Below are 26,765 nucleotides of genomic sequence, written 5' to 3'. Positions count from 1 at the left end.
TAAAGCGGGTAGGTGAGTTTGCAGAAAACCAGGCAAGTTTCCATCAAAACTGTGCCTGTATTGTCTTAGAACATATGTTTATTTTTACATGTTTCTGCAAAATATTTGCTTTTGATGAATTGGCATTTTTGGAAGGAAAAACATGTGGTTGGAAAATTTCCAATTAGCTGTAGCCATATTGGACACCCAGTAGACACTGCATGAACTTCATGGTCATGGTCCTGCAAGAAATCCTCACTTCATTAAATTGGTGGAAAGACCTTCAGATGTACGACAGAATACCCTTTTCTTCTTTGAGCAGTGTCCTTGTGGGTACTCCACTTTAGGTGGTGGTGCGTCCCAGCACCGTCGATCAGAGATTTATGGTAGCAGTGTCCGCGCAGGTCGCACGTTGCAGTACTGTTGGTGCCGTGTGTAGCGCGCGCATTACCCAAGCCCTCTAGTTCCTTCTCAACCGTTCTCGGCTGAAGACGGAGAAAAGGGGCAGTGTTAGCAGTTCTCCCTAAAACCATTAAGAAATAGCTTTTAGATAAATATTTAGATAAGTTGTTAGAGAGAGAGAGAGAGTTAGTGTTAAAAAATGTTTTTTTCTTGTTAGTCATAGAATCATAGAATATCAGAGTTGGAAGGGACCTCAGGAGATCATCTTGTACAACCCCCTGCTCAAAGCAGGACCAATCCCCAATTTTTGCCCCAGATCCCTAAATGGCCCCCTCAGGGATTGAACTCACAACCCTGGGTTTAGCAGGCCAACGCTCAAACCACTGATAGTCAACCACCCCTAGTTAAAATGCTGGGGTTTCCAGGCTTCAAACTATGTGACTCCTGCTGCGATGCCATGCTTGTTTCAGACGGACACTCTTTATGCGTACGCTGCCTGGGTGAGGGGCATATTTCCCAGAAATGCCCCACCGCAGCAACCCAAAAGCCAGAGCTTGATGGGACAGGGATGTCTGGCTTAAAATGATCTTGATGGAGAAGTCCCTTCAGCCTGAGGAGGACAAGCAAACATCCTCTCCGGGCCCTCCTCAAGATGGAAAAGGAGATATACCCTCTAAAAAAACCAAAAACCAAAAACAAACTCAGAGAGGTCCGCGAAAACAGAGGTGGTCTCCTGCAAGGTCGCTACCCCCCGATGCCATCTTATTCTCAGGTGAGCACCTATGACGCTCCAGGCACTTCCTGCACCCCCGAGGTTAGAGCAAAAGAAACAGAGTTGAGGCACCGACGAAAACATGCCTCCTCCACGGCACCAAGCTCACTGGTACGGGATTCAGCACTGAGTGTCTCAGGCACCATGCCTCCACCCCCAGCACTGACAACTCAGTCAGCACTGGTAGACACCACAAAATCGGCAGCGGCCAAACACCGGTCAGCAGTGACTCCATCAACGAAAGGGAAAGCACCCACGGCACCAACGACTTCTCAGAAATCAGCACCGACATAGTCTCCGCTGCACCAGAGAAACTTAGAAATCTCATCGGCACCACATTTACTGATACTCCGTGCCAAGGACTCCCACGCAGGCTCCAGAGGAGATCACAGTCCACAAGACATGGCATGGTTCCCCAGTGATGGTGATGAGGAGATGCAGGGACAGTACCCCCCCATCTCCACGTCACTCCTCACCTAAGCGCCACCGACCAACGTGGAGCCATGGGTCCAAGACACCAAATGACCCTCCTATGGCTTTCCCAATGCAATGGGCTCATTCGGAACCATGGAGCTCAAAAAGGGGTCAGCATTTTGGACTGTCCACAGTGCAGAGACGCTAACTGTGCTCTAACCCAGCATCTCCCATACCACAACCCTTGGAGACAAATGAAGGGAAAGAGGACACAGAAACGGGCACAGACCATGACACATCATATGTATAAAATTCATCTTCTTCCCCATATGAGGCGATTATGCCCCCACTGCCAGCCTCAGCAGATGACTTTAAACAGTTTCAAGAGCTGTTCAAGAGAGTCGCACAAAGCCAAGACATCCCGCTAGAGGAGGTAAAGACAAACCAGCACAAGCTGGTACAAATACTGCAACCCGCATCTACTTCCAAAATTGCCCTTCCCATCAACGAGCCCATCTTGGATCCTGTGGAGACAGTCTGGCAGACACCTGCTTCTATTCCGCCCACCTACAAAAGAGCGGATAGAAAATATTACGTACCATTCAAGGGGACAAACTTTCTATTTGCGCACCCGCTTCCCAACTCCCTAGTTGTCAAGGCAGTAAATCACCATAACAAACAGCCACAATTCAAGATTACACCCCATGACAAAACACAAATGACTTGACTTGTTCGGACACAAAGTATATTCCTTCTGCACCCTTCAGTTTCAAATGGCCAATTATTCAGCACTATTGGCCAAATATGACTACAACAACTATGGGAAACTTGCCCAGTTCATATCTGAGCTCCCAGAGGAAAATCAAACACAATTCCAGGCCGTTGTCACTGAGGGCCAGCTCATATCCAGAACAGCCCTTCAGGTGGCATTGGACACAGCAGACATGGCAGCCTGAACAATGGCCACAGCACTGAGCCTCATGGTTTCAGGCCTCAGGAATAGCAAAAGAACTCCAGACAAAAGTAGAGGACTTACCTTTTGACCAGGAATACCTCTTCTCTCAGAAGATGGACAAGGTCCTTCATTCAGTGAAGGACTCTTGGGCCATGGGCCGCACTTTGGGGATTTACACCCCACTGCAAAGAGAAGGAGATACCAACCATATCAGAGACCTAGAGACTCCTTAAACAACAGGCAACAACAGTGACCATACGATAACCAATGCCAGTGTCAACGATCACAACATCGGTGAACACCTCAGTCTCAGGTGCCGACTTCTCAGTCAGCACCTCCAAAACTGCAATTTTGAAAAGTTAGTCGAGAGTTTGAACAACCTCCCTCATGAAACAGCATTCACGCCTGACCCATCCCCAATTTTTGGCCATTGACTCCGGCCCTTTTACTACATCTGGGTCACCATAACATCAGACCAATGGGTGCTAGAAGTTATCAAGTCGGGATACATTATCCCCTTTACTTGCCGCCCACCTTCCCTACCCCCTTCAGGGACCCTTCTCACGAACACTTACTATGACAAGAAATCAGTCATCTTCTACAACTAGGTGCCGTGGGACAAGTACCACTACAATTCAGAGGGAAGGGATTCTACTCCCATTACTTCCTGACCCAGAAGAAGAGCGGGGAACGGAGACCAATCCTGGATCTGCGGAAGCTCAACAAGTTCGTCAGATCCCAAAAGTTCAAGATGGTCACATTGGGTATGATACTTCCAGCACTGCAACAGGGGGACTGGTTTTCAACCCTTGATCTCCAAGATGCTTATTTCCATATCACCATTCATCCTGCTCACAGGAAATTTCTGCAATTCACGGCAGGATGACAACGCTTGCAATACAGAGTACTACCATTCGGCCTATCCATGACACCAAGAGTCTTTTCCAAAACTCTAGCAGTGGTAGTGGCATGTCTACGCAAACAGGGAATAATGATTTTCCCATGCCTGGATGATTGCTTTATCAAAGGCCCAACTCTACAAGGCAATGGACGCAGTCCAGTCCACTATCACACTATTCCGGGAGCTCGTTCTACAAATAAACGAATGGAAATCAACCATAAACCTGGTACAACAACTAGACTTTATTGGGGCACAGCTCAGTGCCATAAAAGCCAAGGTGTTATTACCCCTTACCAGATTCAGGAGCCTCATCTCAGAGGTACAAGTCAGTCCACAAGTTTGGGCTCGCGCTGTCCTACAATTACTAGGACACATGGAGGCCATGACGTTCACGCTATGACATGCAAGACTACATATGCGATGCCTACAAGGTTGGTTATGCACGGTATACATACCAAGCAAAAACAACCTACACGAACGGCTCAAAGTTCCACGAAATGTCCTGAACTCATTACAATGGGGAACAAATCCACAAAATGTCTGTATGGGTATCCCTTTCCAACAGGAACCCGATCACCACAGATGCCACACTGATATGCTGGGGTGCTCACATGTGTCAACACACAATACAGGGCAAATGGTCTCCGGGAGAGACTTAAGTGTACATCAATTTGCAAGAGCTATGAGCAGTCCGCAATGCCTGCAGACATGTTCTACATCAACAAGCAAGGAGGAGCTCACTCACATTCTCCGTGCACAGAAGCCATGAGACTTTGGAATCGGTGCATACAACACAACATAAACATCTCAGCATGTTACTTTCCAGGCTGTTGGAATGCAACAACAGACATGATCAGCAGGTACTTCTCTCAGGATCACAAATGGGAGATGAACAGAGAGGTCCTGAGTTCAATCTTCAAATGGTGGGGCACTCCCACTATCTATCTGTTCACATCCCCGACAAATTGCAAATGTGCGATGTTCTGCTCAAGAGCAGGACTGGGACTATGGTCATTAGGGGACGCCTTCCTCATCAAATGGGAGGCACAACTCACGTATGCATTTTCACAGATACCAGTGATATCACACGTGATAATCAAGATACAAGCAGACAGGGCCAAGGTTATCCTTATATTCCTGACATGGCCCAGACAGGCATGGTATGCTTCCTTACCTGTTACGCATGGCAATATGCACCCTGCGAGCTCTCCCTTGCCAGCTGGATCTGCTGACTCTACACAATGGTTGCACTCTCCACCCGAACCTGGAGATACTCCACCTACAGGCATGGCTCCTGAATGGTTCCACCATGACAAAATAACCTGCTCGGAACAAGTTAATCACGTGTTATTAAACAGCAGGAAACTGACTACAAGAAATATCTACCTTCAAAAATGGAAGATGTTTTCCGCCTGGTGTCAAGGAAGACACTTGACAAGTGATTCAGCACCACTACCATTCATCTTAGAATACCTATTGGAGCTGAAAAGCACTGGCTTAACAATGAGCTCCATCAGAGTCCATCTTGCGGCCATTTCAACATTCCACCGAGACATTGAACTTTGACATTCGTACACCCAACTACAAAACGCTTCTTCAAGGATTTCATAAATGTTTACCCAGACGTTCAATGACCTACACCAACATGGGACCTCAACCTGGTACTGAAATGCCTCACCAGACCACCGTTCGAATCATTAGCTACCTGCTCATTACTCCACTTATTGATGAAAGTAGCCTTCCTAGTCACCATTACCTCGGCCAGAAGGATAAGCGAGATTGGGGCGCTCATGGCAGATCCTCCATACACAACATTCTTCACGCTACGCTTATACCCTAAATTCTTACGGAAAGTAACTTCAGTATTTCACATGAACCAAATCTATTCACCTACCAACCTGGTACTCTAAGCCTCATGGTACTCCAACAGAAGCTGCCCTACATGCTCTAGACATTAGAAGGGTGCTAGCGTTCTACCTTGAAAGAACCAAACCTTTCAGCAAATCCCCTAGACTTTTCATCTTTATTACCGAGCGCTTGAAAGGAGACTTTATATTCACTCCGAGATTATCCAAATGGATTTCCACATGTATTCAAACATATTACCATATCCGGAATACAGAACCACCGGAGCACATTAGAGCACATTCTACTAGGTCCATTTTAACCTGAGTAGCGTTTCTTAATAATGTTCCAATACTAGAGATCTGTAAGGCGGCCACTTGGGCCTCCGTCCACACATTCGCAAAGCACTATGCAGTCACACAGGACTCCAGGGCTGATGCCATAGTGGGCCTCACAGTACTTTCCTCAATGACTCAAACAAACCTGAAGTCCCCGCAGCCCTTAGAAGAGCACTGCTTTACAGTCGCCTAAAATGGAACATCCACAGGGACAGTACTCAAAGAAGGAGGAAAGGTTACTTAACTTGTGCAGTAACTGTAGTTATTCAAGGTGTGTCCCTGTGGGTGCTCCACTACCCACCCACCTCCCCTGTACTTCGGAGTTTGCAGTTAAGACTGCAGTAGAGACAGAACTGGAGGGCTCGGGTCGTACGTGCGCCACATGTGGCAGCAACGGCACCGTGAAACACAAACTGCGCATGTGCGAGACCATAAATCTCTGATCAACTGTGCCGGGACGCACCACCACCTAAAGTGGAGCACCCACAGGGACACACATCTCAAAGAACTCCAGTTACTGCACAAGGTGAGTAACCTTTCCTTCTGCTCTTCTACATTCGAAGACTGTTGACCAGACTCCTCCACTTAGGGAGGCCTCCTAGAGCACCTTTAAACTTGGGACCTATGGCCCTCTCAAGAAGCTTGTCTCTACATAAACATCCTAAAGCTCAAAGGCTTCTGTCTGGCATGCATGCACCAAAAACTAATGATATACCTGAGATACATCAATGTTTTCATCACCTGGACAACAACTTAAACTCCCTCATAGATTTCCACCACAACTTCAAAGACCACCACCTATCCCTTAAACTCTCTCTGAAACACTCCCACACTAGCATCAACTTCCTGGGCACCTCGATTAGCTTCAACAATGGAACCCTACAGTCAACTAATATATGAGAAACCCACGGATCACCATACCTCGCTTCATAGATCGAGTAACCACCCCAAACACACCAAGAAATCTGTTATCTGCAGCCAGGCACTCGGATACCACAGAATATGCTCCGAGAGTCCGGGTATACACCTCAATTCACTCAGTACTGCTTTCACCAAACAAGAACACTCCACCAGAGAAGTAGATCACTTCATGGAACAGGCACTCAAATACCCTGAGAGAATGTGCTTCAATACAGAAATAAACCCTCCTCAAACCACACAGCTGTAATTGTCACCTAACACCCAACACTGGAACCCACACAGAGGTACCATCAAAACAACCACAATCCATATGTGATGGGGACCCCATCCTGAAAGATATCTTTCCTAAAAGTCCTCTTCTGTCCTTCAAACAACCCCCCCAATCTCTCTAAGCTCATCATCAGAAGTGAACTCCCCATGGACTAGAACATACCAATTCAAAGTGGCACCAGACCCTGTCACAACAGATGCAAAACCTGCAGACATATCTCCACTGCTACCGTGATCAACGCCTCCCACACCTTTCAAGATCCATGGGTCCTACACATGCCCATCACAACATGTACCTCATCCAATGCACTAAATGTCCCAACAAAAAATATGTGGGTGAAGTCAGACAATCACTATGCTCTCAAATGAACGTACACAGGAAAATGATAAAAAGACAAAACACCATATCACCTGTGGTTTAAATGCTTTGCACAAAATGATCACTCTATATCTGACCTATCTGTCCTCATCCTCAAAGGAAACCCGCACCACACTTTCAAAAGATGAGCTTGAGAGCTTAAATTTATGACTTTGCAAGGCACTAAAAATCATGGATTGAGTAGACACACTGGATTTATGGTTTCAGAGTAGCAGCCATATTAGTCTGTATACACAAAAAGAAAAGGAGGACTTGTGGCACCTTAGAGACTAACAAATTTATTTGAGCATAAGCTTTTGTGAGCTACAGCTTATTATCCCCCCTGCTGACTTTCCCTCCTGCCTTTCCTTTCCCCCCATCACTGCAGGGTTGTTCACCTTGAATGGTCCCTTGAAATATGTATGAACTACTTATGCTAAACAATCTGTTCCACTTTGTATTTAGCTGTGACACTCAGAGTACGTTTTCCAGACCTGAAGTAGAGCTCTGTGTAGAGCTCGAAAGCTTGTCTTTCTCAGCAACAGAAGTTGATCCAATAAAAGATATAACCTCACCCACTTTGTCTGGTATGAAAGGCATTTGCACTATTACTCCAGGAATCTATGACCAAGTGCCGATAGACAACACCACAGTTAGTCATTACGCCTTCAGACCAAAGGGGGACAAGCTCATCTGTTTCACCAAGAAACTAGGCAGCTTTGAAGTTGGTGCTTTCTGAATCAAATCCCACTAGTGGCTCTACATCTTCTTGGCCTTTGGAATACCTTTGCAGACCAACCAAGCAGGCACTTTTCAGACAACCATGAGTGGTTTGTCAAAGATTCAGTCCTAAAGAACATCTTTCACAAGTCGGGATTCCCAGGAATAGACCTGTTTACTATGGACCTGAACAAGTGTCAGACATTTAGTTCCAGAGGTGGTCATAGCCCAGACTCTCTGACAGATGTTTCACAGACCTCATCATGTTCTGCTCCAAATGCAAGGTGCATTTCTTTGACCTTGCCCTTCTCTAACAGAAATACAGACCACCGTGTGTATATATATATTAAAAAAACAAAACAAAAAACCCTAACAATACATTGCACTGCACACACTTCTCTCCCGAGGAGAGGGGAAGAGAACAAACATGCAACAGATGTTAGCCATGTCGTTTAATGCACTGCTGGAAGGTGCTTGGATACTACGGTATTAGAATGTATGTAATATAGTATCCCCTGGACACCAGCACTGATGTATGCTTTTCTGCTGATTCAGATGATACTGAGGGTTCTGAGGAAACTGAGGCAAGATGCAGGACTGATGACTGATATAGCCTGGCCCATTCTGGGTCTGGCAATTCTTGTATTGGGCTGTGATGAATTTCTCAGTAAAGTCCCTGATCATCTTACCTGCTTTGACTGACATGGTCTCACAGAACAGTCAGATCCCGCACTGGGGTCCGGGACCCAGCTTTGTTGCATTTGATAGCCTGGATGTTAGCTGGATGATGTCCAATGAAAAAAACTGTTCAACTTACAGAACATGCTGCTCCAAAGCAGGAAACTCTCAACTAGACTGACTTAGCTTTATAAGTAGAAGTTTTCTCTTCAGGCATTGTAGCACAATCTGTCTCTCTTTACACCCATTTCAGCAATATTGGACTACAGAATCATAGAACTGGAAGAGATCTTGAGAGGTTATCTAGACCAGCCCTAACAGGTGTTTGTCCAACCTACTCTTAAAAATCCCCAATGATGGAGATTCCACAACCTCCCTAGGCAATTTATTCCACTGCTTAACCACTCTGACAGAAAGTTTTTCCTAATGTCCAACCTAAACTGCTCTCGCTGCAATTTAAGCCCATTGCTTCTTGTCCAGCGGTTAAGAACAATTTTTCTCCCTCCTCCTTGTAACAACATTTTATGTCCTTGAAAACTTATGTCCCCTCTCAGTTTTCTCTTCTCCGGACTAAACAAACCCATTTTTTTCAATTTTCCCTCATATGTTGTGTTTTTTAGACCTTTAGTCATTTGTTGTATGTACTAACTCTGAAGCAATCCAGACTGTCATGTCCATAGGGGTCCATTTAGCAGCAATATATGCACATCACCCTTCTGTGTAGGGCGATACTGTTCCCCCTTCCCACACACACACGGTAAGGCTCCTTTAGGGGTACCTTCATGGTTTTCCCCCCAGTTATGGAGTCCGGTCCTTCTTGGGACCGGAGTATAATATTAATAGGGTTGATGGGTTCTCCCTCTTGAGCCCTCATCTAGCTTCCTTTACCACTTATTTGTGAAGACTGCCTTTTTAGTACTCATTACATCAGCTCAAAGGACAGGGAAGATTCAGGCCTTCATGGCTTGTCCCCTTATACAGTGCTTCATAAGGATAGAGTCACTCTCATGCCTCATCCCAAGTTCCTGCCTAGAGCAGTTTTAGAATTTTATGTGAACCAGATTATTCATCTCCCAGTACTCTTCCGCAAGCTGCATGCAACCTTGGGGGGATATTAAACTTCATATATTTGATGTAGTAAGGTCATTGTTCTTTTACATTGTTAGGACAAAATCATTCAAGAACTCACCTAGACTGTTTAAGGCCTTTGCAGAGAGTGAAGTGTCAGGCAATATCCTCTTGGAGACTATCAGAATCGGTCTTCAGCTGTATAAGAACATGTTCTGAATTAGTCAGGTTTGATCCATTTAGTCACATTTAGAGCTCATTCCACTAGAGTTCAGGCCACCTGTTTGAAGAACGTTCTTATGCCTGAAATCTGTAGAGCAGCTATGTGGAGCTCAGTATATTACTCTTTGGTAAGGCTTCCAGATCAAATCCTCACTTTGGTAGAGCTGTCCTTCAGTCTTTGTTTAAGTAGGACTCCTAGTACCCACCACCAAACAATCAGACAGCTGCTTGTTAGTCTCCAAGGGTGGAATCCATGTGGACAATCGCTTGAAGAAAAACTGTGTAGTCTAAACAGATTAAATAGATTCCATGGCCCACCTTCTTCCCTGCTATTATGGAGCTGTCCTCTGTGATTCTCTATTGGCGAAGGAACTGAGGGATAGTTGGGCCACTTTGTCCTTTTTGCCCTGCCATTGCAGGGGGAGGGTGTCATGAGGACATCTAGTGTGCAGGTGTGCTTCTAATGGATACTGCTTAGCAAAATATCTTATCTTAGAGACATAGTGCACATACGTACCAAAAGCATCATCCATGTGGACAACTCATCTCAAAGAACCAGTTACTGTAAGGTAACAGTTGTATTCAATCAGCAGGTCACACCCTTGAGTGCACACTTTCCCAACTTGCTGTCAGGATTCAGGCAAGTTCAGGCTGACAGTTTAGAACTTCGAAGGATGAATCTTCATACGTTTTATTACATGGCTGATGTCTTCTCCAGTCTAGGAAGGATTCCATAATCAGTCTATTAATGTATATGGCATGCCTTTAGAATCTGGTATGTTAATTCAAGATTTGCCTTCAATTTCTTTTTGATGTAGTCATCAGGGGTCTGAAATCAGTACCTCATGGGTGCATGTACTAATTGGGAGCCCTCTTGAGATTCTTCTGGGAAAGCGGAGCTTCACATCCTCACATTTTCTAAAAAGAAAAGGAGTACTTGTGGCACCTTAGAGACTAACCAATTTATTTGAGCATAAGCTTTCGTGCTCAAATAAATTGGTTAGTCTCTAAGGTGCCACAAGTACTCCTTTTCTTTTTGCGAATACAGACTAACACGGCTGTTACTCTGAAACCTGTCACATTTTCTAGATTTACTAAAACTGGGGAAGCTTCTACCTCCTTTCAAGTTTCCCATCTCCATCTGAAAATTAATCTTCACCCTGGAGGATTCAAGACCTGTGGCTGCCACATCTGCTTTGTATTAATAATATTCTACAGGGACCTAGTGGCATCATGGACCTCTCTTCTTCCTGAAGTGACTTTTTCTTATCTGAATTGAGACATCATTCTGTCTTAATCCATCTCATTCTAAAAAGATTAAATGGCATCTGATTTTTCAATCCCAAAGAGGCTGATCTCAGCTGATATACTGCTTTATTAGCATTATTATAAGAATGATGTATGGCATTTAGGTCAGGAACCACGAACTGGATTCACTTCTGAAAATTGTTGAATTGGGCAGTGTTCTACCAATGCCAAAAACAGGAGTTAAATGGAAAATTAGTATTTAGTGACCAAATTATTTAAATGGAGACCCCATTGTGCTTGGTACTGTACAAACATTAGAAAGTGCAGTCTCTGGCCTTAACGAATGTACAGTAATGGGAAAGAACAAATGAAATAGCACTACTTGTGGCCAAACTAGTAATGCTAAAGGATGGGTGGTGCTGGCAGGTGACCATAGTCAATTAGCTGCCCTAAACAAGTTTCAATGCATGTGCCTCTAACCCTCCTCCCTCAGTTCACTACATCTCTTCATTTTTTAAAGTGTTTTTGTCGGGGTTATTTGTTATAACACTTCAGCATTAAACTGCCACATTAATTTGAATAAAAAACTGTTACTCACCTTTCATAACTGTTGTTCTTCGAGATGTGTTGTTCATGTCTATTCCAATCAGGTGTGTGCTCACGCACGTGCACGTTTGCTGGAAGATTTTTCCCTTAACAGTCTCCATCGGGTCGGCCTGGGCACCCCGTGGAGTCGCGCCCTCATGGCGCCTAATATATAAAACCCTGCCGACCCGCCACCCCTTCAGTTCCTTCCCCTCTAGCCGGCAAGAAGGAGGGTGGGTATTGGAATGGACATGAACAACACATCTCAAAGAACAGTTATGAAAGGTGAGTAATCGTTTTTTCTTCTTTCAGTGCTTGTTCATGTTGATTCCAATCAGGTGACTCCAAAGACAAATCTAGGAGGTGGGGTCAGACCTGTCCACTGATTGGAATCCTGCTCTACCAAAGGCCACATCATCTTTGGCCTGCCTAGTAATTGCATAGTGCGTGGTGAAAGTGTGTATGGATGACCACGTTGCCACCCTGCAGATTTCCTGGATGGGGACTTGAGCCAGGAACGCTGTTGATGAAGCTTGCACCCTTGTGGAGTGCACCATTATTGGGGGCACAGGAATCCCTGCTAGATTGTAGCATTCAGTAATGCAGGCCACAATCCATGATGAAATGTGCTGTGCCAAAATCGGCTGACCCTTCATCCTGTCTGCTACTGCCACATAGAGCTGTACCGACTTCCTGAATGGTTTTGTCCTCTCACTGTAAAAAGCTAGCACCTTGCGGACTTCCAGAGTGTGGTGCCTCTGCTCCCTGCTGCTCGAATGAGGCTCAGGGTAGAAAACTGGGAGGAAAATGTCCTGGTTGATGTGGAACTGCGACACAACCTTTGGGAGGAAGGCCGGATGGAGTCTGAGCTCATCCTTGTCCTTAAAAAATATGGTGTAGGGCGGCTCCGATGTTAGGACCCTGAGCTCAGACACACTCTGGGCTGAGGTTATCGCCACCAGGAATGCGACCTTGTAGGAAAGTTAAAGCAGGGAGCACATTGATAAAGGCTCAAAGGGGTGCCCAGTGAGCCTAGAGAGGATCAAGTTGAGGTCCCAGGAGGAACCGGTTGGTGGACGTGGGGGTACAGCCTGTCGAGGCCCTTCAGGAAGTGGCTGACCATGGGGTTAGCAAAAATTGAATGGCCCTGTACCCCCATATGGCAGCCAGGTGCACTCTTATAGAAGACAAGGAGAGACCTTCCTGCTTCAAGTGTAGAAAATAGTCCAAAATATGGCGCACTGAGGCTAGCGCTGGGGGCAAGTTGCGCTGTGCTGACCAGATTGAAAAAACCTTCCACTTGGCCAGGTACGTGGGCCTACTGGAGGGTTTCCTACTGCTGAGAAGGACCTGTCTGACCTGTTCTGAACAGGAAAGCTCAAATGGATTCAGTCATGGAGCCTCCATGCTGTGAGGTGGAGCAACTACAGGTTTGGGTCTTGGAGACGCCCGAGATTCTGTGTGAGAAGGTCCGGGAAGAGCGACAAGGTAATCGGGGCTCCCACAGACATGTCTAGGAGAGACGCGTACCAGTGCTGACAGGGCTAGGCCAGTGATACGAGAATAACCCGAGCCCGGTCTCTATGGATCTTGAGCAGGACCTCGTAGATGAGTGGTATGGGTGGGAAGGCATATAGACGAGCCACCCCCCAATGGAGGAGAAACGTGTCTGCTGTGGAACCCGGATTGTGATTCTGGAGGGAGCAGAACTGCTGACACTTCCTGTAACGTCGCGAAGAGGTCGATCAGGGGACAACCCCACCTCTAGAAGCCCAAACATGTGACGTCTGGGTGAAGGGACCGTTCGTGACTGTGGAACGACCTGCTGAGGTGGTCTGCCAGCTCATTCTGGACCCCGGAAAGGTATGATGCTTGTAGGTCGACTGAATGTTCTACACAAAAGTCCCATAGCCTGAGCGCTTCCTGGCACAGGGGAGAGGAGTGTGCACCCCCCGTTTGTTGATATAGAACATTGCAGTTGTATTGTCCATCATGACCAATAACACATCGACCTGTTAAATATGGGCGGAATGACTGACACGTTAGGCTCATTGCTCTGAGCTCTCTGACATTGATATGAAGGAGGAGATCTGTTTGCGACTAGAAGCCTTAAGTCCTGTGGTCCCCCAGATGAGCTCCCCATCCCAAATGTGACACGTCAATCACCAGCACCAGGGATGGCTGTGGGACAGCAAAGGGAACTCCCGAGAACACCTGCTGAACATCCGTCCACCACCGGAGCGAGTCAAGGATAGAGTGAGGAAGGGTTACGATCCTGTCTGAGCTGTCCCTAGGAGGTCTGTACACTGATGCAAACCACGGCTGAAGCCTAAGTCTGGCATGTTGTACTATGTACTAACAGGCTGCCATGTGCCCGAGAAGCTTCAGGCAATTCCTCACGGTGGTGGTGGGGAACTGCATGAGTCCCTGGATCATGCTGTTGAGGGCCTGAAATCTCGACTGCGGGAGGCATGTTCTGGCTTGAGTTGAGTCCAGTACTGCCCCTATGAATTCTATCCTCTGGACTGGGGACAGAGTCAATTTGGCTTCATTCAGGAGCAGGCCCAGATTCTCGAAGGTGGCTCTAATAAAGGTTACCTGAGCTTCCACCTGTGCCCTGGAGCGGCCTTTGATCAGCCAGTCATCCAAGTACAGAACACCTGTCCCTGATGTCTTCACAGAAAGGCGGTGACGACTACCATGCACTTGGTGAATACTCGAGGTGCTGCTGACAGGCCGAACAGGAGGACAGTAAATTGGTAATGGGGACCATTGACCACAAACCTGAGGAACTTTCTGTGGTTTGAGTGATTATGTGAAAATACGCATCCTTCAAGTCGAGGGTGTCATACCAGTCTGCTGGATCCAGTGAAGGGATGATGGAGGCCAGGGAGACCATGCGGAACCTGAGTTTCCTCACAAACTTGTTGAGGTCGTGCAGGTCCAGGATAGGCCTGAAGCCGCCTTTGGCCTTCGATATTAAGAAATGGCGGGAATAGAAGCCGTCGTCCCTGTGTTCCAGTGGAACCTCCTCCACCGCCCTTAGCACTAGGAACAACTGCACCTCCTGAATGAGAAGTTGCTCATGAGAAGGGTCCCTGAAGAGGGACGGGGAAGGGGGGTGGGAGGGCACAGAACTGGATGGAGTATCCCCTCTCTACTGTGCAGAGTACCCAGCAATCCGACGTGATATGGGACCAGGCACGGTAGAAAGGGGATAGTCGGGAGGAGAAGGTAAGGTGGGGTAGATCCAGTCTCTGGTCTGGAATGCCATCCTCGATCGCATCTTCAGAAGGCCGGTTTAGGGCCAGAGGGTGGTTTGGGCTATCCAGAGCCTTGATTAGTGGAGGAGTGTTGCCTCCTCCTGCCGCTCCTGTTCTCCTCCAAGAGCTGTCCTGGCAGTTCTGCTGCTGGAACCTTTGAGGAGGTTGCTGGCGGAAGTGTCTCCGCTGTGTGGCGGGAGTGTGTAAGCCCAAAGATCTGAGGGTGGTTCGGGAATCTTTTAGGCTGTGGAGCCGTTTGAATGGAGGTCCTGAATGGTATGCTGGACCTTGTAGGGTAAGCTTCACCATCGCTGCACAGGTATTTTTAGAGTACCTGCTCACAGTGGCCTGTTGGTTAGCAATACGAAGCTGCAAACCACCAGTTGAGTAGACCTTCGTACCCACAAGGTCAAGGTGTGTAGCATCCCTATTCTTTGGGGAAGGATCTTGGAAACTCTGTCTCTCCCACTGGTTAGCCGCATCATCCACCAGCGAGTCTGGAGGCAGGTGGGAGTATAAATGCTTGAACCCTCTGGAAGGCACGAAATACCACCATTCATTGCGTTTGGCAGTAGGTAGCAAAGATGCCGGCATCTGCTACAGGGTCTTAGTGGTGTCCACAACCGTCTTTATGAGGGGCAAGGCTACATGTGAAGGTCGCGAGGGTGCTAGGATGTCCACCACGGGATCTGCCTCTACCACTTCCTCAGCCTTGATACCCAGACCCTGGGCAGCCCTACGGAGCAATTGCTGCAGAACTCTGTTGTCCTCCAATGCAGGAGCTATGACCATCCCCGCCAATGCTTCATCCAGCGACGAGGAGGAGGAAGCGTGTGTTGGTAGTGGAAGCTCCCTCCATCTGCCCAGGAGGGGTCACGTGACTCCCGGGGCAGCATTGGAGGAAGTGGTGCCGGGACCATAAGCATCAGAAGAGGCATTGGCATGTGCATTAGTCTCACTGGAGGGAGCTGCGTTGGCACGCTCACAGGAGCCGCTGGTGTCGGGGGGCTTGGTGCCGACATTGGTACCGGGGCCATAGGTGCCTGCGTCGAGGTAGGCGTTGACAGTGGTGCAGGTGTGGGAGACGGGTGCATCGATGCCATGAAGGGTGGTGCCGAAGTCGGAGCTGAGCATGGGGCCGGAGTCCACGACGGAGCTGGAGGCGCCAAGGGCAGATACGCAGTGGAAGGCGGTATGAAAGTGGCGGAGGCCACGGAAGATGTTGCTGAGCGTCTGTCCTGGGTTCCTCCCTGGCCGTGGTGAAAAGCCCAGGGGCTCCAGAAGGGCCACTGAGGTGGATTCTGCCACTGCAGAGGCCACGCCTGAGGCTCTCTTCTGTCTCTACCCGACCTCGCTCTAAGACTTTTTCTCCTACCCAAGCAATAGGAGTCGGATTCTGACTCCGAGGTCTCAGACACTGAAGACCATGGAGGAGCCAATCCTCGATGCCTCGAACGTCGAGAGCTCGGGGAGTGAATAAGTTCTCTGTCGGAACGGGTCGACGCGAAGGGGAGCATCTAGACATCATAGCCAGGTTCACTTTAGAGTGCACCAGAGGACGTGGCTCCGTCTGCGCTGAGGGTTCCTCCCTGGCAAGCGAGAATGGTGCAGTCAGGTGGAGGAGGTCCTGAGCAGCCTGGTACGCTTCCAGAATGGACGGGAGCTGCAGCTGCTGCGTAGGTGCCGGTGATCGAGGTGGGGCCGGACTTGACTTGACACGGCCCTGGAAGGAGATGCCGAGGAGTGGCCCGCTTGGGGTCGCATGTCTTGTGGCTTAGCCAGAGGAGAATGGTCGTCCGGCTTTTTCTTTTTTTTTGAGGCACTGGTGAGAGGGAGCGGTGCCTACTGTCAGGCTGGCCCCGTGAGGATCCGTGGTGGTTCTGAGCGTCTCTGGAAGAGTCCTTCCTCAGCACTGAACTTGCTGACGACGCTCGGGCACTTCACGTTGAGGACGCCGCTGCAGGGGTCGGGTCCCTCGAGCCCAGGTCGGAGTGGGCATAGGGCTGCCTCCATGAGGATCACCTTGAGCCACTGTTCCCTTTCCTTAAGTGTTCTCTGACGGAACTCGCAGAACGATCTTCTGATGGGTCTCCCCCAGGCACCGTAGACATGAAGAGTATGGGTCATTTTTTGGCATGTGCTTGGCACAGGCCACGCAGTTCTTGAAACCCAGGGACCGTGGCATACCACAACGCTGAGGCCGGAGTGGGGGTGGAAAACCCCCAACTAACACTATATTATACTAAACTATTAACTCAAACAGCACTAAGAACTAACTATATATAACAGAATAGTGAAGAAAACTTGCTGAGCAAGAGCCAAGGGAAGTTCCAGCCACTGTCACTGGCGGTAAGAAGGAACTGAAGGGGTGGCGGGTCAGCAGGGCTATATATTAGGTGCCATGAGGGTGCAACTCCAGGGCGCGCCTAGGCGGACCCGACAGATGCTGCTAAGGGAAAAATCTTCCAGCCAATGTGCACACACCTGATGGGAATTGACATGAACAAGCACTCGAAGAACTACTGGCGTGTCTTGAGCAGATTCTTCCATCTCTCTACCTTTTCCCTTCACATGATTTTGTTTCTTTTGCTTTTAATCTTGTTTTTCCTTTTTTTTTTTTTTTTTTTTGTATTATGAATAGGACCCAACCAAATTCATGGCCATGAAAAACACATCACGAACTGTGAAATCTGGTCTTCTGTGTGCTTTTACTCTATACTATACAGATTTCCTGGGGGGAGACCAGCATCTCTCAAGTTGGGGGTCCTGGCTCAAAAGGGAGTGCAAGGGGGTCACAAGGTTATTTTAAGGGGCTCACGGTATTGCCACTCTTACTTCTGCATTGCCTTCAGAGTTGTGTGGCCGGAGAGCAGCAGCTGCTGGCTAGGCACTCAGCTCTGAAGGCAGCGCCCTGCTAGCAGCAGCGCAGTAGTAAGGGTGGCAATACCGTGAGCCCCGTAAAATAAGGATGGTAATACCATACCATACCACCCTTACTTCTACACTGCTGTCTTCAGAGCTGACTGGGGGCCCAGCTCAGCAGGCCAGAAGTAAGGGTGGCAATACCATACCATGCTATCCTTACTTCTGCACTGCTACTGGCAGCAGTGCTGCCTTCAGAGCTGGGCTCCCAGACAGCAGCCACTGCTTTCCAGCTGCCCAGCTCTGAAGGCAGCACCGCCACCAGCAGCAGCGCAGAAATAAGGGTAGCAATACCGCAACGTCCCCTACATTAAACTTGCAACCACTCCATAACTCCTTTTTTGGGGTCAGGACCCTTACAATTACAACACCGTGAAATTTCAGATTTAAATCACTGAAATCATTAAATTTGCAATTTTTAAAATCCTATCATCATGAAATGGACCAAAATGGACCATGAATTTGATAGGGCCCTAATTATGAATTGTTCCTTCTACTAATCCCTCCCCTTAATTTTTTCCTGTGCACTTCCTCACCTTATCTTTCTCTCCTCTTCCCTTCATCATTTACTTTTTTATTCTCTTATGCCAATAATATACTGTAACAGTGTGATGCCATTAAGCATGCCCACTTGGGGCATGATGTGGCCTTGCAGTCCTGCCACCCCCTTATTCTGTTGAGGTCATGCAATGATTTACTCAGACTTGGGAACTGAGAACAAGATATGCTCTTTGTGATGTTTTATTAACTCCTTTTACAGAGTATAAAAAGCCGCATCTCATTAAGCCCCTCAACTCCAACCCCTCTTCTGGCCTTGGGGCTAATGCTCTTCCAAGTTCAGGAGTTCCTAGCACCCATCCCAGAGCTGGGTTATCATGCAAAACAAACTCATGCTTCTCAGATGAGGAGTACATCCACAGCTCTCCTCTTGGAGCAGGATTAAGCTTCAGGCTACCTGGCCCTTTTTTAGTCACTCCTTTCACGCGTCAGCTTGGAGGTGAACAGGCCATAGTTATCCTCCTGTTAGAGCAGTGGTGGGCTACCTGCAGCCTGTGGACTGTATGCGGCCCGTCAGGATAATCTGCTGGCAGGTTGCCAGACAATGTTTACATTTGCATGGCAACTTGCAGCTTCCAGTGTCCACAGTTCGCCGTTCCCAGCCAATGGGAGCTGCTGGAAGTGGCACGGGCCGCAGGGACATGCTGGCTGCCACTTCCCGCAGCTCCCATTGGCTGGGAACGGCAAACTGTGGCCACTGGGAGCTGTGAGCGGCCATGAATGTAAACAAACTGTCTCACAGCCTGGCAGTGGATTACCCTGGTGGGCTGCATGTGGCCCGCGGGCTGCCCACCACTGTGCTAGAGTCTTCGGGAGCACTTCCCTCCAACAGCCTTTTATCAGGCCCAGGTATATGTTAGCTAGTTAGCTGCCAGATGGCCTTTCTTTCCTTAAAGAATCTGTCATAGGTAGATTGGCCCTGACTCCCCTTAAAAGGGCCAGCCACCCTATGACATATATGCATCCATCTCTTTTTCTTGCCTTATCATACACACTCTTGGGCACTGAACCATATCACATTCACTCCCTAATATCTCTTCCCCCTCCTCTCGATCTGTCAGAGACCATCTACCTGGTACCTTTCACATGAGGGTTGAGTTTCCCCTTCCCAATACTCCATTCTGAGCACCTCCTACCTCCAATGAAGAGTTTTGGGCCAAGGGGGAGCAGCAATGGCGAGTCTCCCCTCATGTACCTGGGACCAGGCGCATTCTTCCTTGGTCTCCACATGGGCTGAAGATTTTCTCCTTGCAACAGAACATGGAAGGGGAGCTACTGGTGGGGATCAGCTGCCACAGTTTAGCCAAATGACTCCAAACTTACAGGCTACTCTGTTTTGAGCAACTAATCCCCAAGTTAAGGGGGAAGGAGCAGGACGGGGCTGGAGATCAGACAGGGTCTTACAGAGGAAAAAGCTCAGCTATGGAAAAGACGGCAGCTGGGAGGAAAGGAGCAGATTCATTTTTGTCAGTCCCTTTAAGCTGCTCTCTGCAGCCAGGCAAGCTCGAGAATGTTCCACAGGGGCCTGGGATGGGCAGGAATGTGTGACTCCACAGTCAACATGCAATCTTGCTGTTTGAAATGAGCTCTGCAAAGGTAAATGACAATGTAAGAATCAACAGTGTAGCAGATTTCAAAAGATTAGCTGTTAATTCAAAAGTTTCATGGTGTTTGTGTGTTTTGTCTTACCTTGATAGTTGCTGCTCCCTCTTTCCTGTACAGGTTAAGGATTTTTCTGTTGACACAGTGCTTCAACAACATGATAATTTAAACATGGCTTTGGATAGCTGTTACAGTGGCGATAGTGTGGTTATTTTCCCGGGAGAATATAAGGCTGCAAACCTCTCCATGTTAACTGAGGATATTGTTATTCAAGGTCAGCAGTGCATTCTACTTATTTTTAACTTTACAAATTGTAACTATATAAAGCAGTCCTTCAGATCAGCAATTACTACAGGTAAATAGGGGGGCAGGGAGGAACTCACTGTGAATTCTAATGGGATTAGTAACACTGAATCTGAAAACATCAGACAGAATAAAAGTTGTGCTAATCACCCCTGGTGTAAAGTACTGTGCAACTGAATTTAGTATATAAGGAATTTTGTGATATATTCATTCAGTAAGAATTCATTGTTAGGGCTCCATGTTTGTCACAGAAGTCACGGATTCCATGACTTTCCACGACCTCTGTGGGAGCCAGTGTGGCTGACCCCAGGGCCCCCCAAAGCAGCTGCTCAGGTGGCCCTGGGGACAGCCACACCAGCGCAGCCCCACATCCAGCCACTGCTGGAATGGCCCTGGCACCAGCTTGAGCAGCGTTCCCCAGATGGCCAGTGCAGCTGCCAGAGTAGTTGCTTTCCCAGGCGTCCTGTGGCAGCAGTCCCCGGGCGGCCAGAGTAGTCGCTTTCCCAGGCATCCCGTGGCAGCAGTCCCCAGGCGGCTGGTGCAGTTGCTAGCAGCCGTCCCCGGGTGGCCGGAGTAGCCGCTTCCCTGGTGGCCCCTGGCAGTGGTCCCCACTGCAGCCACTGTCGGCAGCCCCCAGCAGCTGGCCCCAGCCCCGCCAGCAGCAACCCCCTGGGACGACCACTCTCCATCAGCAGCCCCTTTAAGATTTAGTCAGGGGTATTTACAGTAAAAGTCATGGACACGTCACGGGCCGTGAATTTTTGTGTATTTCAGGGAAAGGGTTGGAATGGGGGCAGGGAAGGGGCGGGGCCTCACAGAAGGGGTGGAGTGGGGGCGGGGCCGGGCAGCCCTCGGGCCAATGTATGAGTCAGGTGGCCCTCATGGTCATTTGAGTTTGAGACCCCTGGCTTAGAGCACCTCCATTAGAGAGCTTACAGAGGTGCAGCTGCTGTAAACTCTTAGTGTAGCTGTGCCCTTAATGTTGGCTGCTTTATACCTGTTCCTGGGTTCCTAGTTTGGATTTTTGATTCTAGTGTATCAGACGTTCTCGATTACATCAGGCACTTTGCCTTAATGGGCTTGCCTGTTTTATGCCACAGTATAACCAGATTCCATCACCTTCCCTTTCAAGGTCTTTGAGGTGCTACTTATGAGTGTAATGACCACTTGTGAATAATGTAATCATCACTAACTTGTGAGAATAAAACATATACTACAGTATCATGTATTCTACCTAAACAGTGAACTCTCTGCTAAAGATCACTAACAGGCAACAATATTAGACCACTTCAAAACATCCCTTCAACAAATCTTTGCTGATCCCTTAGATATTTACTTAAGACAGGCTTTACTGTATAAATAGAACGAAGTAATTTTAAATGCAAAGTATGTTAATGTAGCATTATGGTCAGTAACAAACTCAGAATAGAGAAATAAAGTTAAGGTTCTTTGAGGTGGCCTCAGCCTATTTCTACTTGAGATCTGTGGCTGAACTTTGGGACCCTTCTGCAGATCAGTTAGTTTCTTTAAGGCTACATCAGTGTCCTCTCATAGCAGCAAATGTTCACCACATGGACTGCAAAAGGCTATGCAGACCCAGCCCTCTCAATTCCTTTACTTATGCCGTCAGTTGAAGATATAGGGCCTTCTCTCTTTGCTTTGAATGAACGATTGGCTTCTGTTGTTTTCATTCCAAACTTTAACTTATTACATTGGGTAAAATGGTTGTTGCCTTGCACATTTTATTTTTATTTTGGACTTAGAATTCTCTGATTTTTTGATCCCAGCTGCTCACACTTCCAAGGATTCTGATAAGAAAGGTGGATTTAAGCAGCGTATGTTATTTCCCTCGTGGTTCCTTGAGGCAGACACATGCATTTGCTGTTTGTTCTGCTTGCAATAAGCCTGTTCCCCAAACTGCTCCACTGTGTACAGGGCCTTCAAATCTCAAGTCTGTACCAGTAAGCGGCAGAGGTTTTATGCCATCCTCATCAAAGAGGCTTTAAAAGCTCAAGTGCTGACTCTGATGTTGAATCAGCTGTCCTGTGAAGAAATAGAGTAGACCTCTTCGAGACTCAAAGCCAGGAAAATGAGGAATAAATTCCACAATAACGTCAGTTCAAAACAGATCAGGGTCCATGACTTCTATGAGTACTGAAGTCTCTGACGCCAATAACATCAGCTCTGACGTGAACCTTTTTGATATAGAGCCAGATCTCTTAAGGAACCTGCTGATGTAGGTCATTCATTGGTGCCAGGAGCTCGCAGATATCCAGTGGTGGTGGAAGCAAAATACACTCCAAATGTGGATCATATAGGAGCTCTGCTGAATATTCTTTAAATCCTCAGGACTCTCCATTGGTGGAACGTCACAGAATAGTTAGAAGGAAGTTTCATGTCTTTGGACACATTGCAGAAGATGACCGTTTGTGAGAGACTAAGCTCCGGATACATTTTCTAGAATGGAGGTGGATTCTAAAAATCTCTTCTGCTATGGCTTCATGGGTCACATTCAATTGTTAACAGAGAGCAGTGCAGCTGCGTATTGTATTAGCAAATAGAGTTATCAGAATTTATCTCCACAGGGATACTTATTTCTCCATGTCTTCAGAACTTTTGTGTTTTGAGCACCAGGCTTATAGAACTAAGACTGAGGAAAGCATAATAATGTTTTGCTATTTTTACTTGGCATTTGACCAGCATATTAAATGTGTATCATTAATAGGTCTTGGTTCAGTGCAACATGGCACATGCAATCAAACAAGGAGGTCTGGAGAGGGAACAAATTTGGATAACTTAAATTCTTTGAGTGATTGCTCATGTCAATTCCAAGTAGGTGTGCGCACGCCACGTGCACGATCGTCAGAAGTTTTTTCCTAGTGGTACCCGTCAGATCGACTGTGGAGCCCCCTGGAGTGGCGCCTTCATGGCGGTGTATATAGGTCCCTACTGACCCGCTACCTCTTCAGTTCCTTACCACCAGTGATGGTCATTGGAGCAGCTCCTCTCTTGCATTCACAAGTGATTCCCTAGTGGGCGCTCTTCTATCTGTAAAAAGTTTGCATAGTTGTAGTTAGTTAATAGTATAGTTAGTTAAGTTTATATTGAGGGTTACACCCCCCCCGCAACTCCAGGATGGAGGCATGCCTCGGTCTCAGGGCTTCAAGCCGTGCAGGTCTTACCTCAAGCCCATGCCCAAGGGAAACCCACATGACTCCTGTCTCAAGTGGAGAAGGACACCATTCCGACAGTAAAATTTGCAGGGGCTTTAAGCCCAGGACCAAAAAGGAGCGGGGACTTTCAGCTGAAACTCCTTTTGATGAAGTCAGCCCTTCGCCCTCAGCTGGCCCAGGTGTGTAGCATGCCAGCCTTGGTGTGGGAGTCTACGGCGCCGAGAAAAGACTCATCTAAGGAACCTCAGCACCACCATTCCCGGCACCGAGAACCAGCTCCAGTATGAGGAACTGCTCGTAGTCTTCAGTGCCACACAAAAAGAAGAGCGCAGACAGGGGGCACTCCCCTACTAAGACAGCAGACCAACCTCGGGCCTGTCTATGCTGGCGCTGTTGACTCTGGCCTCTTGGGGAGGGCTGTTGAGTCTGGTCCTGGTGGACTCCCCAGTGCAGGAGGAGCTAGAGGAGGAACTGGATCTTTCCTCCATGCCAGACACCTTTGAGGTGGCAAGGGACTTGATAGTCATTACGGCACAGTCTCCTGCCCTGCTGGCCCATGCTCTGGCACAGACAGTGCCACCAGCGCTCATCCGTCATAGGGGCAAGCCTATGATGCGGCACCATTCCCTGGCACCGTCTAGGTCTGCAACACCCAGGTCAGCTCAGAATTCTCCTCAGAGGTGGACTCCTACACATCTCGGCAGAGCCGGTACTGCTCCTGGAACAGCCCAAGATAGGACAAAGGGCAGCTGGTGTTTATAATGTCCAGGCTGCCGCAGTGGCAGGGGCCGACTCAGTGGCCCTTTTGGACTCCATGGACCGACCACCAAACCCACGGGCCCAGTTCCAGGTCCCTGTTGATGGTGTCAGGGGCTCGGATGCTTCTATCGACCTCCTCTGTCACCAGGGAGCCTCGTCGTGCTCGGGATGTGGAAGCCCAGACCAATGAACAGTCAAGGCTGGATACTGACACGGGCGCTGGCACCATAGTGGCTGTGGCACTGGGTACTGCAGCTGTCATCTGCTCCACTCAAGGGGTAGCCATGCAAGTGGATCTCTGTGAGCTGGAGGGACAGGAAGACTTAGTACCACCCAGGGCGTCATCCTCGTCCTCCCCGGATGAGGCGGTGGCAGGGACCTCCACCACATTATCTCCTATGGACACCAGGGCCCATCAGGACCTACTCAGGAGGATGGTCCAGAACCTAAACATGCAGGCAGAGGTGGTCTCTGAGGACACGGACCCAATGATGGACATTCTGGCCCTTGAAGGGTCCTCGAGGGTGGCTTTGCCTCTCATTAAAACTATACAAAATACCACCAAGGCACTGTAGCATACACCCACCTCCATCCTGCCGAGGGGGTGGAGCATAAATACCTTGTGCCGTTTAAGGGTTACGAACATCTCTTTACTCACCCCCAGCGGGGACCCTGGTGGTAGAGCGGCTAACCACAAGGAGTGGCAGGGACAGCTGGGGCCTATGTCCAAATCCAAGGATTCTAAGAAGCTAGACCTCTTCGGTCAGAAAGTCTACTCCACCAGGGGGGGCTCCAGCTTCACATAGCGAACCAGCAAGTGGTCCTGAGCCATGATGCTTATAATTCCTGGAGTTCTCTGGCCAAGTTCTAGGAATTGCTCCCAGCTGACTTCGCTCCAAGTTTGGGGCGGTCCTGGAGAAGGGCAAGGTGATTGCCAAGACCTCTCTTCAGGCCGCCCTGGACTCAAGACTCGGCCACCCACACTATGGCCATGATCTGAGGCACAGCTCTTGGCTGCAGGTCTCAAGGCTCCTGCATGAGGTCCAAAATACAATCCAGGATCTGCCCTTCAACTGCTCTGGCCTCTCTGTGGAAGACAGACAGACTCAAGGCTTCATAACCTTAAGGATTCACGGGTGACCGTCAAGTTTTTGGGGCTGCACACTTGGAGAAGAAAAGGAAGCCATTTAAGCCCTAGGTCGCCACTCTGCCCCTCTTAGACAGGACTATAGCAGGAACCAGGGCAGAAGTAATAGGAGGTGCCCATCTCAGTCCTCCTCCAGCCAGGGCCAGGCTAAGCAGCCTTTGAGCTCAAAGCCAAACTTTTGAAGGTGTGCCCGAGGAGGGAACACCAGTTCGTTACCTGGATCCTTCCCCTCCTTTTGTGAACGATCTATCCCCTTTCTACTGTGCCTGGGCTCAAATAACCTCAGACCAGTGGGTCCTGAGCACCTTAGAATTGGGATTCTCTCCAATTCTGTTCCCTCCCACCGACCTTCCCTGTCCCTTTTCAGGGACCCTTCTCACGACCAACTTCTAAGTTTAGGAAGTGCAAATGCTCCTACAGCTCGGGGTGGTAGAGGAGGTTCCTTTGGAGTTCAGGGGCAGGGGATTCTACTCCCATTACTCCTTAATCCCCAAGGCCAAGGGTGGGCTTAGGCCTATTTTAGACCCACGAAACTTCAACAGATTCATGAAGAAATTGAAGTTCCGCATGGTCTCCCTGGCTTCCATCATTCTGTGTCTGGATCCGGGGGATTGGTACGCTGCCCTTGACTTGAAAGATGCATACTTCCACGTCTCCATAATCCTATTCCACAGAAGGTTTCTGCGATTTGTGATCAGCAACACGCATTACCAGTTCATGGTCCTCCCCTTCGACCTATCAGCGCCCCATAGGTATTGAAGTGCATGGCAGTCGTGGCAGCTCTTCTTCGAAAGCATCAGATACAAGTCTTCCTGTACTTAGACGACTGGCTCATCTCGAGCCCAGGTGGAGGAACACGTGAACCTGATGCGTGCGATGTTCCTCAGACTCTGTCTCATCCTCAACATGGCAAAGTTGACCTTAACTCCCACTCAGAGAATAGAATTCATTGAGGCACTCTTGGACTCCACTCAGGCCAGGGCATTCCTGCCCAAGTCTTGTTTTCTGGCCATGAGCACCATCATAGAAGGTCTCCACAAGTTCCCCGCCATGAGGGCCCGAAATTGCCTAAAATTGCTCGGACATATGTCAGCTTGCCCTTACGTGGTGCAGCATGCAAGACTGCAGCTCTGTCCCCTTCACCTGTGGCTGGCTCAAGTTACAGGCCGAACCGGGACAATCTATACAGACTGGTCACACTCTCGCCTCGGGTTCTCGAGTCCCTCCACTAGTGGCTCAATCCACAAGTAGTTTGTGCAGGAGTACTCTTCTCCAAACCTCAGCCATCGCTGTTACTAGTCACAGATGCGTTGGTGCTGGGGTGTGGAGTGTATGTGGGCGACCTCAGGACTCAAGATCTAT

General features: G+C 48.5%; 1 protein-coding gene across 1 annotated transcript in view; it reads left to right on the top strand.

Annotated features, from left to right (window-relative positions):
• The window catches only part of SHCBP1L (SHC binding and spindle associated 1 like), a 67,521-nt gene that overhangs the window by 31,389 nt on the left and 9,367 nt on the right, over nt 1-26,765 (top strand). The window contains exon 7 of the mRNA XM_077825010.1: nt 20,142-20,295. Coding sequence (XP_077681136.1) covers nt 20,142-20,295 — 154 coding nt within the window. The remainder of the gene's footprint in view (nt 1-20,141; nt 20,296-26,765) is intronic.

The sequence above is a fragment of the Eretmochelys imbricata genome, chromosome 8 (genome assembly GCF_965152235.1).
Source record: "Eretmochelys imbricata isolate rEreImb1 chromosome 8, rEreImb1.hap1, whole genome shotgun sequence".
Lineage (NCBI taxonomy): Eukaryota > Metazoa > Chordata > Testudines > Cheloniidae > Eretmochelys > Eretmochelys imbricata.
Note: the sequence above shows the minus strand (reverse complement) of the source record. Positions and strands in the feature narration are given on the sequence as shown.